The 15,197-nt window shown below is 45.0% G+C and overlaps 1 protein-coding gene across 4 annotated transcripts in view; it reads left to right on the top strand.

The window, feature by feature from the left end:
• Positions 1-15,197, top strand: part of si:ch211-137a8.4 (apolipoprotein B receptor) — a 47,972-nt gene that overhangs the window by 24,763 nt on the left and 8,012 nt on the right. For 2 of the 4 annotated variants that reach the window (XM_031304066.2, XM_035995837.1), the window contains exons 2-3: positions 9,666-11,304; positions 14,231-14,773. In XM_031304066.2, the coding sequence (XP_031159926.1) occupies positions 9,882-11,304; positions 14,231-14,773 (1,966 nt within the window). In that variant the 5' untranslated portion in view covers positions 9,666-9,881. Of the gene's footprint in view, positions 1-9,665; positions 11,305-14,226; positions 14,774-15,197 lie in introns of all 4 variants that reach the window. The other 2 variants (XM_031304067.2, XM_035995838.1) reach the window with 2 other exon arrangements.

Consider the following 15,197-nt stretch of genomic DNA (forward strand, 5'->3'; position numbering starts at 1 on the left):
GCCCTCTGGGAAGCGATACAGGTCCATGAAGGCCCACACATCCAGACTTATGAACAGTTTTTTACCCATGTGCCATAAAAGAACTGAACACTAACAAATAATGGTGCAATAGCAGTCTTTCTACAAATACAAATGTGCAATATCTGACTTTTCTATTATTGTATTTGCTATATTTATTGTTTTTAATCTGTGTCGTTTGCCTTTATTAGGGTACTGTCATGTTATTTGTGTACCACTGAGGGTGAGTTGTGGAAAAATTTCACATTTTTACGATAAAACTTATTCTATTCTAGGGCTGGGCGATATGGAGAAAATGAAATATCATGATATTTTTGACCAAATACCTCGATATCGATACCGCAACGATATTGTAGTGTTGACTATTGGTGCTTTCACAAAATATTTACACAATGAGATTTTTGATAAATAATCATCAGTAATGTGGATATAATGACTAAGTGGGTAAAGGCAAATAATAGAACAGTTACAACAGTCTGGTAAGTTAAGAAAATGACATCACTTTACTGTAATGGAGGCCTTTAAAATCAGTATAAGACAACATTTATGTCATATTACGATATTCAAAGTCTAAGACGATATCTAGTCTCATATCACGATATCGATATATTGCCCAGCTCTATTCTATTCTATTCTATTTTCACGCATTGAGCGTTTTGAGCAGGACAGGCTGTTCTTATGGAGACAGAAAGAGAGACTGAATAGGGCCGTTTCCATATTCAGGCCCTGAAAGGTCGCACATCTGCACCACAAAGGGTTAAACTGAGGCGCCAAAAGCCGTGTGAATGACAAATCACAAATTTACGAGAGAAAATAAAACCCCCTCTAAAAACATAGTGTGAATGCGGTGGGTTGAGGACATGTTGATAGCAGGAAGGTGTGAAGAGGGAAACGGGAGTGATGATTGGCCACTCTGCCGCGTCTCCATTGACCCCCCCCCATTACAGACGCATTAACTGAGGGATTAAACGGCCATTAGAGAGGGAAAACATGCAGCTGGAAATACTCTGAAATACCTCACATAATGACAAAGTTATATCTGCTGCAGACGCTGTTTGCCTCCAGAACTTTTGAAACTTTAAACGGAGTGAATCTGTGACGACGGGATTGACGAAATGTTATTTCCTGTTTAATGTAGTGGAATATTAAAGATTGTAGAGGAAAAGATGTGTCCTGATTGTGAGATTTAAGATAAGATAGCGTACACGTTATCTGAAACCTCAGAATCAAGATCAATCTTTAGATGTTTACATCGGCAAAATTCAGTTATCGTACGATATCATACATGCATGCATTATATCGCAACACCGCATAGAAAATCTGCTTTGAAATATAAGAAATATTGGATAGGATAGAACAACACAATGCAATTCTGCTAAATAAAACATCCCATCACAGTACAGTACATCTGAATATAATAGACATGTTCATTAGGCTCAATCTGCTCCGTCCATGGAATCAAAATTTTGGATTGTCACCATGGAAACATTACTTGGTCATGTGACAAGGGCTGGGAAGATTGGCAGAATAAGCAGCCAAGTAACCAGTGGAAATCTGTCAGATTGACAGCACCTCTAGCCCAATGGAATAAGGGGGGCGTTGCCACCCCGTGCCCCCCCTTCTAGCCCCACCCCTGTTCTAGCCCCTGCCCATGTTGTGTTGCCTTTCTCTACGCACTTTGAGCTGCCTAAATATGGCTACAGAAATAGTTGAATGCACGGCAATCCAGGCGGATATTGTTGATAAATGAAGTCCATTGTGGACATTTTGTCGCTTTGCAGATACATTCATTAGAAATGTTTTCTCATTATGTTGAAAAAAACATCTTCTGATTCCATTTTTCTCAATTGCCGTAGCAAAGTAGTAGATCAATTTAGTTTTTTTTGAGGAGACGGAGTAGAAATGAGCTTTTGGCTGTAATAGTCAAACATACGAATACAAAGAGGCCGACTCACTGTCTCTCTCTCTCTCTCTCTCTCTCTCTCTCTCTCTCTCTCTCAGTCTGTGTTGGACATGAACTCAGGCCTGTAGTCAGCCTATAGTTTAAAGGGGGTGGGGGGTTCTTTTTTACAACAAGTGGACCTTTTATGCAGTTTTTCCCTTATTTTGTATTTAAGTATGAGGTTGAAATACTTCATTTTGGTGACCTTTTTATGCACTCATTTGTGCTGGATTAGCTTGTCTGCTGGCATCTTAATGGGAATGCTTTGTGATGCACTGAAAATATTTACTACAATGTTGTCAAATTGCTCACAAAGATCATGTACCACCTTTTTTTAGTCCACACATATACACGCGCACACACACACACACACACACACACACACACACACACACATACAGAGACACACACACACACACACACACACACACATTTGGCAGTCGTTATTTTAAAAGACACTTGTTTATTACAACAACAACAAAATAGTAGTTAACAAAAAAACTGACTTAAACAATGGACCTTTTGTCCCCCCCCACCCGACCACATCATTTACATGTTAAGCTCTGATCGGGCAGCAACTGCTGGGCTTTTTGATAGAAAGGGACTGACGTCCTGCTGATTCTTTACCCTTTTATGATTGCATGAAGACTGTTCTCCCCCGAAAAGTACTCCCATAGGTCGATTGTTCGAGGTGGATGACTTTTCACTGAACCTGTTTAACATCACTGACACAGTGTGTGCTTGATTCTCTTCTTTAAATTTGACTTTATAATGAGGTTATGTTAATGTCCTTGTGTCTGTTAAAATCATAAAAAAAAGATAAATCTGGGACTGAAGAGAGAGTCAGACAGAACGACCGACGGACGGACAAAAAGAGGGATGAAACTGACAGGAGGGGAACGATCGAGAGACATGAAGAGAGACACAGAAATATAGATAGAGGAGGAGGGTGAATGCAAAACAGAAGGCCAAAAAGATGGCGAGAGGGACCGAAAGAGATAACGAAAAGAGAGTGAGAGGAGCAACAGGAAGACAAAAGAAAACAAGAGATGAGAGATAACAACCCAGAGAGACTAAAAAGACGAGAAAAGAGAAACATTGAGAGGAATAAACAGAAAGTGAAAGAGGCAGAGACGAATAGGAGAGATAGAAAAGGAAGGTAACGTTAGGTAAACAAAGGAGCCGAGAGCAAAAGCAACAAAATAAAAGATGGGAGACAGACAGAGACAGACTGAAAGAAACGAGAGGAAAAAACCAAAGGAAAAGACAGATACAGACTGACAGGAGGGACAGTATTCAGAGACACGAAGAAAGACACAGAAACATAGATAGAGGAGGAAGGTAGATGCAAAACAGAAGACCAAAAAGATGGCGAGAGGGATCGATGCAGATGACGAAAAGGGAGGAGGAGAAAGATGAGCGACAGGGAGACAACAAAAACGAGAGACTGAATGAAAAGAAAGCCAGAGAGAGACAGACAAGAACAAAGAAAAGAGATACTGAGAGGAAGAAAGATAGAAGAAAGTAATAGAGGCAGAGACAGATTGAAAGAGAGACAGAAGAGGGAGGTAAAATGCAATAAACAAAGGAGACGAGAGCTAAAAGAGATGGGGACAGACTGGAAGAAATGGGGAAAAAACAAAAGAAAAGAGGAATGAAGTGACAGCAAGGAAACGATTTATAGACCTAAAGAGAGACACAGAAACATAGATAGAGGAGGAGGGTAAATGAGAGAAGAAATGCAAAAAAAAGATGGTGAGAGGGACCGACACAGCGAAAAGGGAGAAAGAGAAAGAGGAGCAACAGGGAGGCAAAAGAAACGAGGGATGGAATGAAAGAAAGCAAGAACAGAGAAACATTGAGAGAAATAAACAAATTAAGAGGCAGAGACGAAGACAGAAAAGGGAGGTAACGTGAGGTAAACGAAGGAGATGGAAAGAGACAGACTGAAAGAAGCGAGAGGAAAAACTAAAAGACGGATGAAGACTGACAGGAGGGGAAAGATTCAGAGACATAGATAGAGAGAAGAAATGCAAGAAAAGACGGTGAGAGGGACCGACACGGATAACGAAAAGGGAGAGAGAGTAAGAGGAGCAACAGGGAGACAAAAAGAAAGCCAGAGAGACGATACAAAAAGACAAGCAAAAAGAAGATGGAGACAGAACTAAAAGAGACAGACTGAAAGAAAGAAGAGGGGGAAAAACCCAGACAGTGACACAGACAGACGGAGGTGAAGAAGGAACGATGGCAGAGACAGACCAATTGAAACAGAGCGAGACGATTCGTAATCAGCCCATGTCTGCATCACTCCTCTTCTTCCTCCTCTTCCTCCCATCCTGCACCCCCTCCTCCTCCTCCTCTTCTTCCTCCCATCCCTCCCTCCATTTTGTCCTCCTCTGTCTGATGCCGTTCCAACACCTCTGGGCTTCAGCCTAACATCCACCATCCAACTAATGCCGCAGCAGCGTTATAATCACCCACCAAGAACCAAAAAAAAAAAAGAATCACCCCAAAATAAAGAGAAACCGAAACTAAGACGACCACGGTGGAGCTCTGTCTCGTGCGGCTGAACAGCTGGGTAGAATCCAGTAGAAACTCCCAAATATTAAGACTAAAACGTCTGTTTTAAAGCTGCCATGTCTCAGATTGTATGCATCACTCTTTGATTGATCTTTAACCCTTGTGTGGTCTGTTTTTCCTGTTTTATAAAGCATAAAGTATACATTTTCCAATTCTGTTACATCTTCTAAGCCAACTTCATTCCAACTTATCACCGCTATATAGTTTTACACTTATGTTTGGAATTCATGGTCAATAAACCTCATCTAATTAAAATATGCCTAATTTTGAGTTCAAAAACCCAGAAATTATGAATTAATTTAGCTAATAATTAAAGGTGCCGTAGGTATTGTGAAGATCCAGGACTTAGCCAAAGAATTTGAACATCGACAACTTCTCAGTCCCTCCCCCCTTTCTGCTGAAGCCCAAAACCGTCTCCTAAGCCCCTCCCCCCACAAGGGAGAATGAATGTGTGCGCATGAGCAGTGATTGACACGCAGTTAGACCCCCCCCCCCCCCCCCCCGGCCCTGATTGGTGCATCTGAACAGGGAGTGGTGGATTTTTTGCAAATCTCACTTCAGGCTGTAGGTGGTGCCAGAGGAGCATGATTTATTTTAAATTACCTGCTTCATGTAGTTCTACTGGAACATAGGGTCAGTTTCAGCAAATATGACAAAGTTAGTTGTAACCATTACTTATCTACTGCATCTTTAAGATCAGGGGAACATATGTTGATGCATAATCACAGCCTGTTTTGTGTATGGAACCATCCGTTATTTTTGTGCAATTTGGTTGAAAGAAACCCATATTTTTGATACAGATCTTTGAAGAAAGGGTCAAATTTGACCCGAGGAACACACAACAGTTAAATCCTGTTTTAATGACTGCAAACCAGTGAATTCACGGTTGAGATGATCAGCCGTGTTCCTCCTGTATTTATTGTCTGAGCGACATTTTTCTTCCACATCATTTCCCAGCAGCCCGTATTGCTTCTTGCGACACCCTACCACTCCTTGAAAGCTTCGGCTGAATCCAAAAGTCCTGTCTTTTCCCACACTTGTCCAATCATGCATTTACAGATTGAGGGGGGAGGGGGGTGTGTGCTCGGAAATAACTTCACATGAAGAAAATAAAAGGTTAAAGGTGGGGTGAAAAGCCGGCCATCATATAGAGGGCCGAGACCCAATAATCGATCATACGGCACACGCTTTTGGACAATCTTTCTTGCAATGCACTCACACGTAAAGTGATAGAAATAGGAGAATGAAAAAAGATAGCTTGAGAGAGAAGTTTACGGTGCTTTCACACCTGCCTCGTTGTTATAGATCTAAACGCGCTTCATCTAAACGCGCTGGGTTGGGACTATTGGCGTCACTTTTGACGTAGTTAGGTGAAGGTGAAGGTTAGGTGTGTTTTCGCTGTAAGTCTGCGAGCCCAGAAAGTGGATATTTGGATTCAACCTCTGGCTCAGTTTGCTCTGTATAAACACTTCCCTCAGTTTGGTTTGTGCTTAAAAGCCACATGCGACCTTGTAGCTTGTGTAAAATACAGAACACAAAGCCATTAGAGTGTAATTTGTATTCTTTGTATTTAAAGAGACCCTGTGAATGAGTTCAAGTGCCAAAGAGCTAACTTTAAATCACACTATTTCCAACCAGCTCTGAAACGTATTGTCTCAAAACATAACTCAGTGTTCAAGGTTAGTTTCAATATTAATACAAAGAATTTTTTTTCTTGCAGACACTTTGAATAGGACGGAAAGGAATGCAGAAGGTGAAAGAAGCGAGTAAAGACAGTGTTAATAAAGCCGAGCAGAGATACGACTGTTGCATGTGAAGTATTTTGACCAAAACCAGCCATCACAGGCTGAATTATTGATAAGCAGAATATTAGATCAAGAGCTTCAGAATTTCAGTCCAACTCCAGCTGCCAAGTGACTTTCCAAACAGTCTGAGCAAACGTGTCGCTGAACGAACGATAGCTGATAGTCTGTTGTCAGTGCAAACACAGATTGAAGAGCTGAAATGCCCGCGGTTGAGCTCTCGTTTGTAATGGATGTGGGATGAATTACTCGCTCATAAAGTCCTGGGAACTCTGATGGATAAATCATTCAGTTCCAGCAAAAAAACAAATTGACATCTGCAGATATATAGCCGAAAGTTTGTGTTCTTGGAGTTGACGTTGCATCGGCGTCTCTGAAATAAATACTAAATGTCTTGCAACTGCTGAAAAACACTTTGTATCTAATACTGCCTGATGGTAAGCGTGTGTAGCTGTGTCTGTGTGCAGAGGTGGAGGTATCCATTTCTAACTTCAGGCTACTAGCGGGCAGAGTAAATGAGTAGTGTACGCCAGAGCTAACAGGCTAACGGCTCAGAGTAGTAAACAAGAGGCAGTGCAGCATTAAGGCGGGAAAAGGAGGCCGCCACAGGCCGCTTATGCAACAAAGGATATTAGAGAGCTTGTCAGGTCATGTTTACTTGCAGGACTGATCCACCTATTTTAAAGATTACAGAGATTTGTGCAACACAAGGTGCATTTATTTAAACCTGACAACAAACATGTAAAACATGTCAAAACAGCCGGAGAGAGTAATCGCATGCTCCAAACGGTTTGCTTGCCATCAAAAAAATACAATACAAAATAAAAATGCCTTTATTCAGCAACAAGTTGGCAAAAACTTGGTGTCCACGAGTCTGATGCTGCCTCAAGTCAACAAGTGGACCAATCACCAAGAGAACAAATAAAGTAATTCATCCATCGTTTTTTCACTCAAACTGTCTGTCTGGACATGACCGCACTCGGTAGACAATTTGAGGAAGGAAGCCCTCCCTCGTTGCCCCTTGTTCACCTGCCATCCCCCCTCTCCATCCCCTCGTAGCTGAGAGAGTGCAGAGGCAGAATATCTTAGTCCAGTCTGCCTGACTCATTGATCCTTTATCTGACCGAGGTTTTTGCATGTTAGAATCTACGGCCCCGACCACGGCTTTGAAATATCAGTAGCATTTCTTTGATCTTTTAGGCTACTGCGTTGTCTGTTAAAAGAGTTGAACCTAGCTCAACTTGGCGCTGCATTGGTGCATTTCTACCGTTTCAGTTGTTGTAGAGATGCGGGATCGAATGGTCATCGATCACCTTCAAACTCATGACTCTATTACTCAAACCCGCCCCTTGCATCCATATGTCATTGTCTCACTGGTACCTGAAACAACACATCCACACCTTTAAAGACAGAGCAGTTTTTGGTCTTAATGCGCTGTAAAACTATCTGGATGAATGACTTCTTTGCCCAGAAGTGGTTTGCTAGTCTCAGGTGAACGACACAAACCGGGTCCATCCCAGCCCAGTCAGAAAATCAGCCAGACAGACAGCTAACTTGTCAGCCATCAAGACAGTCAGTAAATCAGTCAGCCATCCCATCTCCCAGAAAGCCAGTGAAGCCATCCAGTTGGTCAGTCAGTCAGTTGTGGCAACAACATAGTGAGATTATCTGGAGCATGTGATGTATGTGTTTACATCTCTCTCTCTCTCTCTCTCTCTCTCTCTCTGTCTGACTGTTTTCCTCCCTTGCTTGTACCTCCATCTCCCCTGTGTGATTGTTTCTCCACCTGAGTGCCTCTCTGTCTGCGTCGTCTCTCTGCCTCCCTGCTTCAGTCTGACTCACTCGTTCACCTTCTCCTCTGAGAGGAGTGTGTGACTCTGCTCACTAGAAAACGTCTGGACTCTTCACAGCTTCTCACAGCTGAACAGGCGGCTGCTCCACATCAGCGTGTGACTCACAGATTCATTGATCTGATGCTTCATTCATTAAATTCTCCAAACGTGTTACAACCAAGCAGCAGTTTTTAGAGAAGTCTGGTGTAGTTTTCTTATTGTCAACAAATCCAATGAAAAGACCAAAAACAGCAACATGAATTGATCCTTCTAACAAGTATCAATGCCTGCAAGGCATTCCCATGAATTGGTTCGAATGATATGTTATGAAATTATGACAATTAACTTAAGCGGCCATTTAAAGTTAAATTTTAGCTGAGAGAAGGTGACTGAGCCATGTATCGTCACCGTAAGGTGACGGTCGTTTCAGCAGCCGTTGCAGTTGAGTTTAGCCGACAAAGTGACCATCATGCTGGGGTTAGGTTTGTGTTAAAGCGTAGCATCCGTGATGGGAGTTATGAGGGGGCACGGGCACAAGGGGACCATATGTGTGGAAAGCCACTTAAAAAACTCCTTAACAAAACCTAGTTCGGTTGTCTAACCCTAACCCCTAACCATCGCCGTCACGCATTAAGTTTAGGCAGCAAAACAACTAGATTAGAAAAAAGATTGTGGTTTGGGTTAAAACACCGGTCCCATTAAAGATGCAGTAGGTAAGACTTCTAAAACTAAGTTTCTGTCATATTTGCTGAAACTGACCCTATGTTCGATAGGTCATTTGCAAAAATTCACAGCTCCTTGTTCAGATGCACCAATCAGGGCCAGGGGGGGTGTCTAACTGCATGTCAATCACTGCTCATGCACACGCACATTGTGTTTTCTCTAGTAAGATTCAACCAAACTAAATAAGGCAGGTGTGAAAACCCCCTCAGCTCGACTGATACAAGGGACTAAAAGTCAGGATATCTCATTTGTTTCCCAACTTAATTTAATGGATGTGCAAGTCTGAATCCCTTGATTACTTTTTAAGTGTGTTTGATAGTTTTTAATTGGAATTTCCAGCATTTGGATACAACATTCAACATGCATAATGTTGAATGTTGCTACTGTCAGAAAACAATGTTAAATATCTGGACGATTACCAACTCAGAGCCGCTTATCTCTGGTTTTGAAACACATGCAGGCTTTATTATTTCACTGTCAGATGCAAAGTTTCACTTTATCTCCAAAAACCTCTTCAGCATCAAATCTCGTAGGAATTTTAGAAGCGTGACTGATTAGGCGACATCATAATTGCATGCCATTTCCCGCTGAGATTCTCTATTTTGTTACACTTCATTCCTCATTCAAGGCACAGTCTAGACCGGACTAATTGAGTGTCTATGGTGTTGAATCAGACTATTAACCATCTGCGCCTCTTCCCATCCCTTCTTTCCCTCACCCCCACTACATCCACTAATCTCTCTTGTTTCCCTTTTTTTGTCTCTGCAGGAGTTTGGAGGACTAGTAGGATGCTGAGTATCTTTCCTCCTTGCCACTGTTCTCCACCCTGCTCTCCATGACCTGAGAGCACCACCCCAGCAGGAGGAACGAAACACCAGAACGAGAGAGAGAGAGAGGAGGGCAGAAGGCCAGGGAAGGAAGGAAGGAAGGAAAGAAGGAAGGAACACACTTTTTTTTTGTTGTTGGTTGTTTTCCCTTTCGGAAATGGCAGCGACAGAGGCCAACGCCGCGCCGGTGGTCCAGGAAGACGGGAAAACCCCCGAGAGCAAGCCGGCAGAGGCTGAGCAGCCGGCCAATAACGGCAACACAAATTCAGAGACTATCAACAGCGAGGTTGTCGATAAAGACGGTACCGCTGGCAACAGCGAGGTTGTCGATAAAGACGGTACCGCTGTCAACAGCGAGGTTGTGGATAACAAAGAGACTGTGAATAACGACACAGCAGCGGCAGCTGGAGCCGAAGACGGAGATGCAGCAGCGCCAGCGAGCGATGAGGCGGCTGCACCGCCTCAGAACTCGGAAAATGCCTCCTCTGCGGAGCCCAAGACCTCGTTCCTGGACTCTTTCCTCAACAAGAGCGGCCTGGGGAAGGTGATGGGAGGAAGGAAGAAGAAAGAGCCGATCACGGCCGTCACAGCTGCCACCGGAGGAGAGGAGAACGCAGCCGAGGGCGGGGAGAAAGACGGAGACAAAGGAGGAGAGGAGGCTGCAGCGTCTGAGGCAGGAGCAGAGGGCGGCACAGACGGAGAGGCGGAGATAGAGAAAGCGCCAGAAAACGGAGAGAAGGAAGAGGAGAAGAAGGCGGAGAAGGGCAAACCGGCGGAGGCCAAATCCACGGTTCGAGATCTGATCAGGAAGCCGGTGGCGAGGATCTTCTCCCATCGCAGCGCCGAGAAGAAGGACGTAAAGGTTCGATCCAAGTCCCTGGACCGGCTGGATCCCGAGGCACTTAACGCCGCTGCGGACTCCACCGCAGAGGAGGGAGCAGCCGCGGAGGCGGCCGCAGGGGCAGGGGGAGCAGACGAAGGCGAAGAGGGAGAACAGAAAGCCTCGTCGTCCTCGGCAGCCACCAAGCACATGAAGCGCTGGCACTCCTTCAAGAAGCTCATGGCTCAGAAGGGGCACAAGAAGAGCGTGGGGGAGGATGTAAAGGAGGAGGACGGAGAGGGAGGCGGAGACTCGTCCACGCTGGACTCCAAGGAGTCGGGGCAGAAGAGGTGGAAGCTGAAACGCTCCTGGACCTTCCAGGGTTTGAAGAGGGACCCGTCGATGGTCGGCATCAGCGGGAAGGCCAAGGGCTCGGACAAAGATTCTGCCGACAACGCAAAGCCGGAGGAGGAAGTGGCAGCGGCAGTGGCGGCCGCAGCGGGAGAAGCGGAGGAAGGAGAGGAGGCCAAGGAGGAGGGAGGAACAGAGGAAGCCAAGGCGGAGGGAGGGGAGGAAAAGGAAAAGGCTGAAGGAGGGGAGGAGGAGAAGGCAGCAGCCGCAGCGGGTGGTGGGACGGTGACGCAACACGCCAACGAGATCTGGACCTCCTTCAAGAAGCGCGTCATACACAAGTCCAAACGCGCCAACACAGAGTGCGCCCCCTGCGGGGAGGAGGATGCAACCGCAGCCGCTGCATCAGGTGAGACGACACACAAAATATTTTGACAACTTCCGGAAAAAAGGGCCGCTTGTCATGTTTAGGGCTGCAACTAACGATTGCTTTCATTATCAATGAATCTGCCGATTAATTGTTTAGTCTATAAAATGTCAAAAATAGTAAAGCATGTCCATCGCAGTTTGTTAAAGACCAAGGTGATGTCTTTAAATGTCTTGTTTTGTTAGTCCAAAACCCAAAGATATTCAGTTTAATGTGATATAAAACAGAAAAGAGCAGGTAACCTCCATATTTGAGAGGCTGAAAACAGCATTTTCTGCCATTTGTTTGCATAACAAATTACTTTAACAACTAATCGTTTAGCAAAATGGCGGGAAAGGACAATGCAACTGCAGCCGGCGCCTCAGGTGAGATGAAATATTGTAACAACTTACAAAAAAAAGGCAGCATCTGGTCGGGGCCACTCGTCACGTTTCAGATAGTTTTTATAGTGTTTGAAGCCCAAAAAGTGTAGCAGAATGTTTTAGTTTTTTCTTCTTTGCTACACCATTCATCATCTCGTGAGCCCCTGCAAATGTATCTTTTGACCCTTTAGCTTGATTTATGGTTCTGCGTTGAATCTACACCGTAGGTACGGACCCTTTGCCGTAGCCTGACATACACCTACCCAGAAATGTAACTTCTTGTTGCGGCGACAACTGTGATTAGTCCGTTTGGCCGTGGCTTGGTGGCGTCACATTTCTTCTAGTCTCGCGTTGCCAGACCTTCCTCCACAGCGCTGTGGAGGAAGGTCTGGCTAGTCCACACAGCATTCTGGGATGGGAAAAAAAACGTGCTCTGGTTTTTTGGCATTTCTTTAAACCAATCATAATCGTCTTGGGCGGTGCTAAGCGCCGGACGTTGCCACAGTGCGGCTGCAAAATAGTCTCTTGTTGTCTCAACTTGTCATGGTGGAACATGTGTACGTTCAAAAGTTGTTTTAGTTGTGCAACAGAAAACCGAAAACAGTTAACCATAGTCCTCATAAATCCACCGCAATTTAGAACGCCAACACAAAGAAAGATGAAGGTGATGGACATCCGGCCGAAGTTAGGGACGTCCGTTGGAATTTACGGCGGCACCTGAACAATCCCAGAAACGTCGTCGATATAGACTAAATTTCCTCTGACTCATTCCCGGGTTCTCGTCCGTGAACAACATGAAATCAAGGAGAGGGTTAACTTTTCCTGCTATAGCTTTCCGACCGTCGTCAGAAAGCACAGGGGAGACACTTTGTTTCTCCATCCCCCACCGCTGGAGTCGGTACCCCCTCCGAAGCAAACCCCCATCACTCTCACTCGCTCTACCACACTCTCCCCACACAAGTACACACACACTACGTACGGCTCTGCTATTCTCTTAACCCTCGTGTTGCCTTCCCGTCGACCTTGCAACTTTGCTTTTCTATGTAAAAATTAACGTCTTTTTGTACACTTTTGTCGCTTTTCCCAATGTTTTGGAAATATTTTGACGTTTTAGTCACTTTTCTTCCCAATTTTTGGTCACTTTTTCTGATATTTTTGTTGATTTTTTTCGACGCTTTTTCTGACGTTCTTTTATCAATTTCTTTTCAAATTATAAAAAATGGACTAAAACCCCCAAATTCAATGAAAGTAGTGAGCTGATCATTTAATTTACTTGTGAAGAGCGTTGTACAGAACCATCCACGTTATTTCTTTTGACTATTTGGTTGAAAGAAACATGCATTTCTGATATAGAAACTTTTTGAAAATGGGTCAAATTTGACCTGAAGACAACAGGAAGGTTAAAGAGATACGCTAGAACGATGCAGACACACCAGCGCACAAGTGTAAATCCTCATGACGACATAGGCCACTTGGGTCGGCTATGGCGTAGGCTCTGCATAGGTATCTATTTATCAATCCCTACAGAGTCCCTTTCATGTTAACAATCCTTTCAAAAGAAGCTGTAGAACAAGACCTTTACACATGTAGTCTCGTTTAGAATCACAGTTCAACATGGACACCATTAAAAACACCGAGACTCAGACGCTGACAGCATGTTCACGCTCACTTTGTGTCTGTCCCCATCCAGGGAGCACAGGCAGGAGGTAGTGGCTTGCTAACTCTGAGGGAGGTCATGTAATTGAACATTCTCCCCAAATAAAATATTCAACATCTGATGTAAAATTCAAGTCACACTGTGGATTCAGTCAACAGTAAAAGACTAAATTTAGCCGAATTTCTGCTCTCTGGCTGCATAAAGAAAATACAGAATCCTGGACTCTTCCACGTTTTGGAGGAAATTGGTTTTATCTCAATCCATTTTAACCTAGATTCTTCTTTGTGATGAGAATATCACACCTGAGATGCATCAAAGTCGATAAAAATACAGAGTTGTTGCATTGCAAATGGTATTTCTTAAAATCGGATTTCCACCTGTATTTTTATGACTTTTCTTTAAATCTAATTTGGCCGATGAGGAAAGTTGAGCCTCTAGCAGCTAAAGAGACAGAAGTTTTTCTAGTTCCTACATGGAGAACCAAATGATTGGTGGCCATGATTGGCCCGCCCACCGACTCTATACATGATGTGATTGGCCTGACCAGAGTTTGGTTTTTCCAGCTCGCAAGCCAACAGAGAGTTGCTAGACGACCCTGTCTGCAAATTACATTTGCTGCCGCTATTGTGGTCTAGATTTCTAGGCTACTTCTCTCCCCTAGTGGCCAAAAAATAATTAAGGCAGCTTTAAATATAGTCATCTTAAACATTATGCGTGTCAAAATCCTATTCACATATTAATGATTTATACATTTATTTTAGTCATTTGTGATCAATCATTCTGCAGGAGGAAGTGCTGTTTATCTTAAATGGCCGATGTTTCAGAGGTAGTCTAAGACAATCTCATTCACAAAGAAGCTTTAACCTTTAAACTATCTTTTCCCGTGCAGGTGAGGATGGAGCAGCGGAGGAGGGCAAAGACGCTAAGGCAGCCAAGGCCAAGCGCTCCCATTTTGGCCGCGCTGTTTCTCTGAAGAACTTCATCCTGCGAAAGGGCAAGTCCACTAGCGTGGACATGGGTGAGGGCGCCAAGGAGGAGGAAGAGGAGGAGGGGGCCGCCGCGGAGGGAGGAGAGGGAGGAGAAGCAGCGGAGGAAGGAGCGGCCGACGGCGAAGCCGCAGGGGCGACCGAGGACACCAATGACAAAGACGCAGCGGAGGCCGAGAAGACGTCGGAGGCGCCGGAGACTGGAGGGGATGCGGATAAGGAGGCGGCGGAGAAGACGCCAGCCGACGTTCCAGTGACCAACGGGGAGAACGGCTGCTCCAACGGCACGGGGGAGGAGAACGCCACACACAATCACCAGGACGACGGGGACGAGGATGCTGGGAAAACGACGGGCGGCAGCCCCGTGAAGAAGAGCAAGGAGGCAGTGGGGGCCAAAGAGGAGGCCAACGCCAAGATCATCAACACCACGGCGGCTGTGAACAGCGGTGAGTTAGAGCACGCCGACCGGGACTCTGACGAGCCACAAAACAGCAGCAGCAGCAGCAGCAAAGAAGGAGATACTAACAACAGACAACAGCGACACGCACCAGCACTAACAAACCATAGCCGTAAACAAACCAACAGCAGTGGCCCAGAACCTGAGCTAGCATTAGCCATTAGCAGGGAGGAGGAGGGGGAAGGGGGGGAGGGAGGGGAGGCAGAGTCTCCACAAAACGGAGGTTGTGACGATGGTGCGGAGAGGGCAGAGAGGGAGGAGGAGGAGGAGATGAGGAAGAGGGATCTTCGAGACGCAGCAGTGGCCATCGTTCAGAACGTGATGTCAGCAGCGACGGACCAATTAGAGAGGGAGCTGTGCGTCGATAACGGTCTGAACGGGTGTTACGAAGCAGACTTTCAATACTAAGAACA

The sequence above is a fragment of the Sander lucioperca genome, chromosome 20 (genome assembly GCF_008315115.2).
Source record: "Sander lucioperca isolate FBNREF2018 chromosome 20, SLUC_FBN_1.2, whole genome shotgun sequence".
In the NCBI taxonomy this organism is placed as follows: Eukaryota; Metazoa; Chordata; class Actinopteri; order Perciformes; family Percidae; genus Sander; species Sander lucioperca.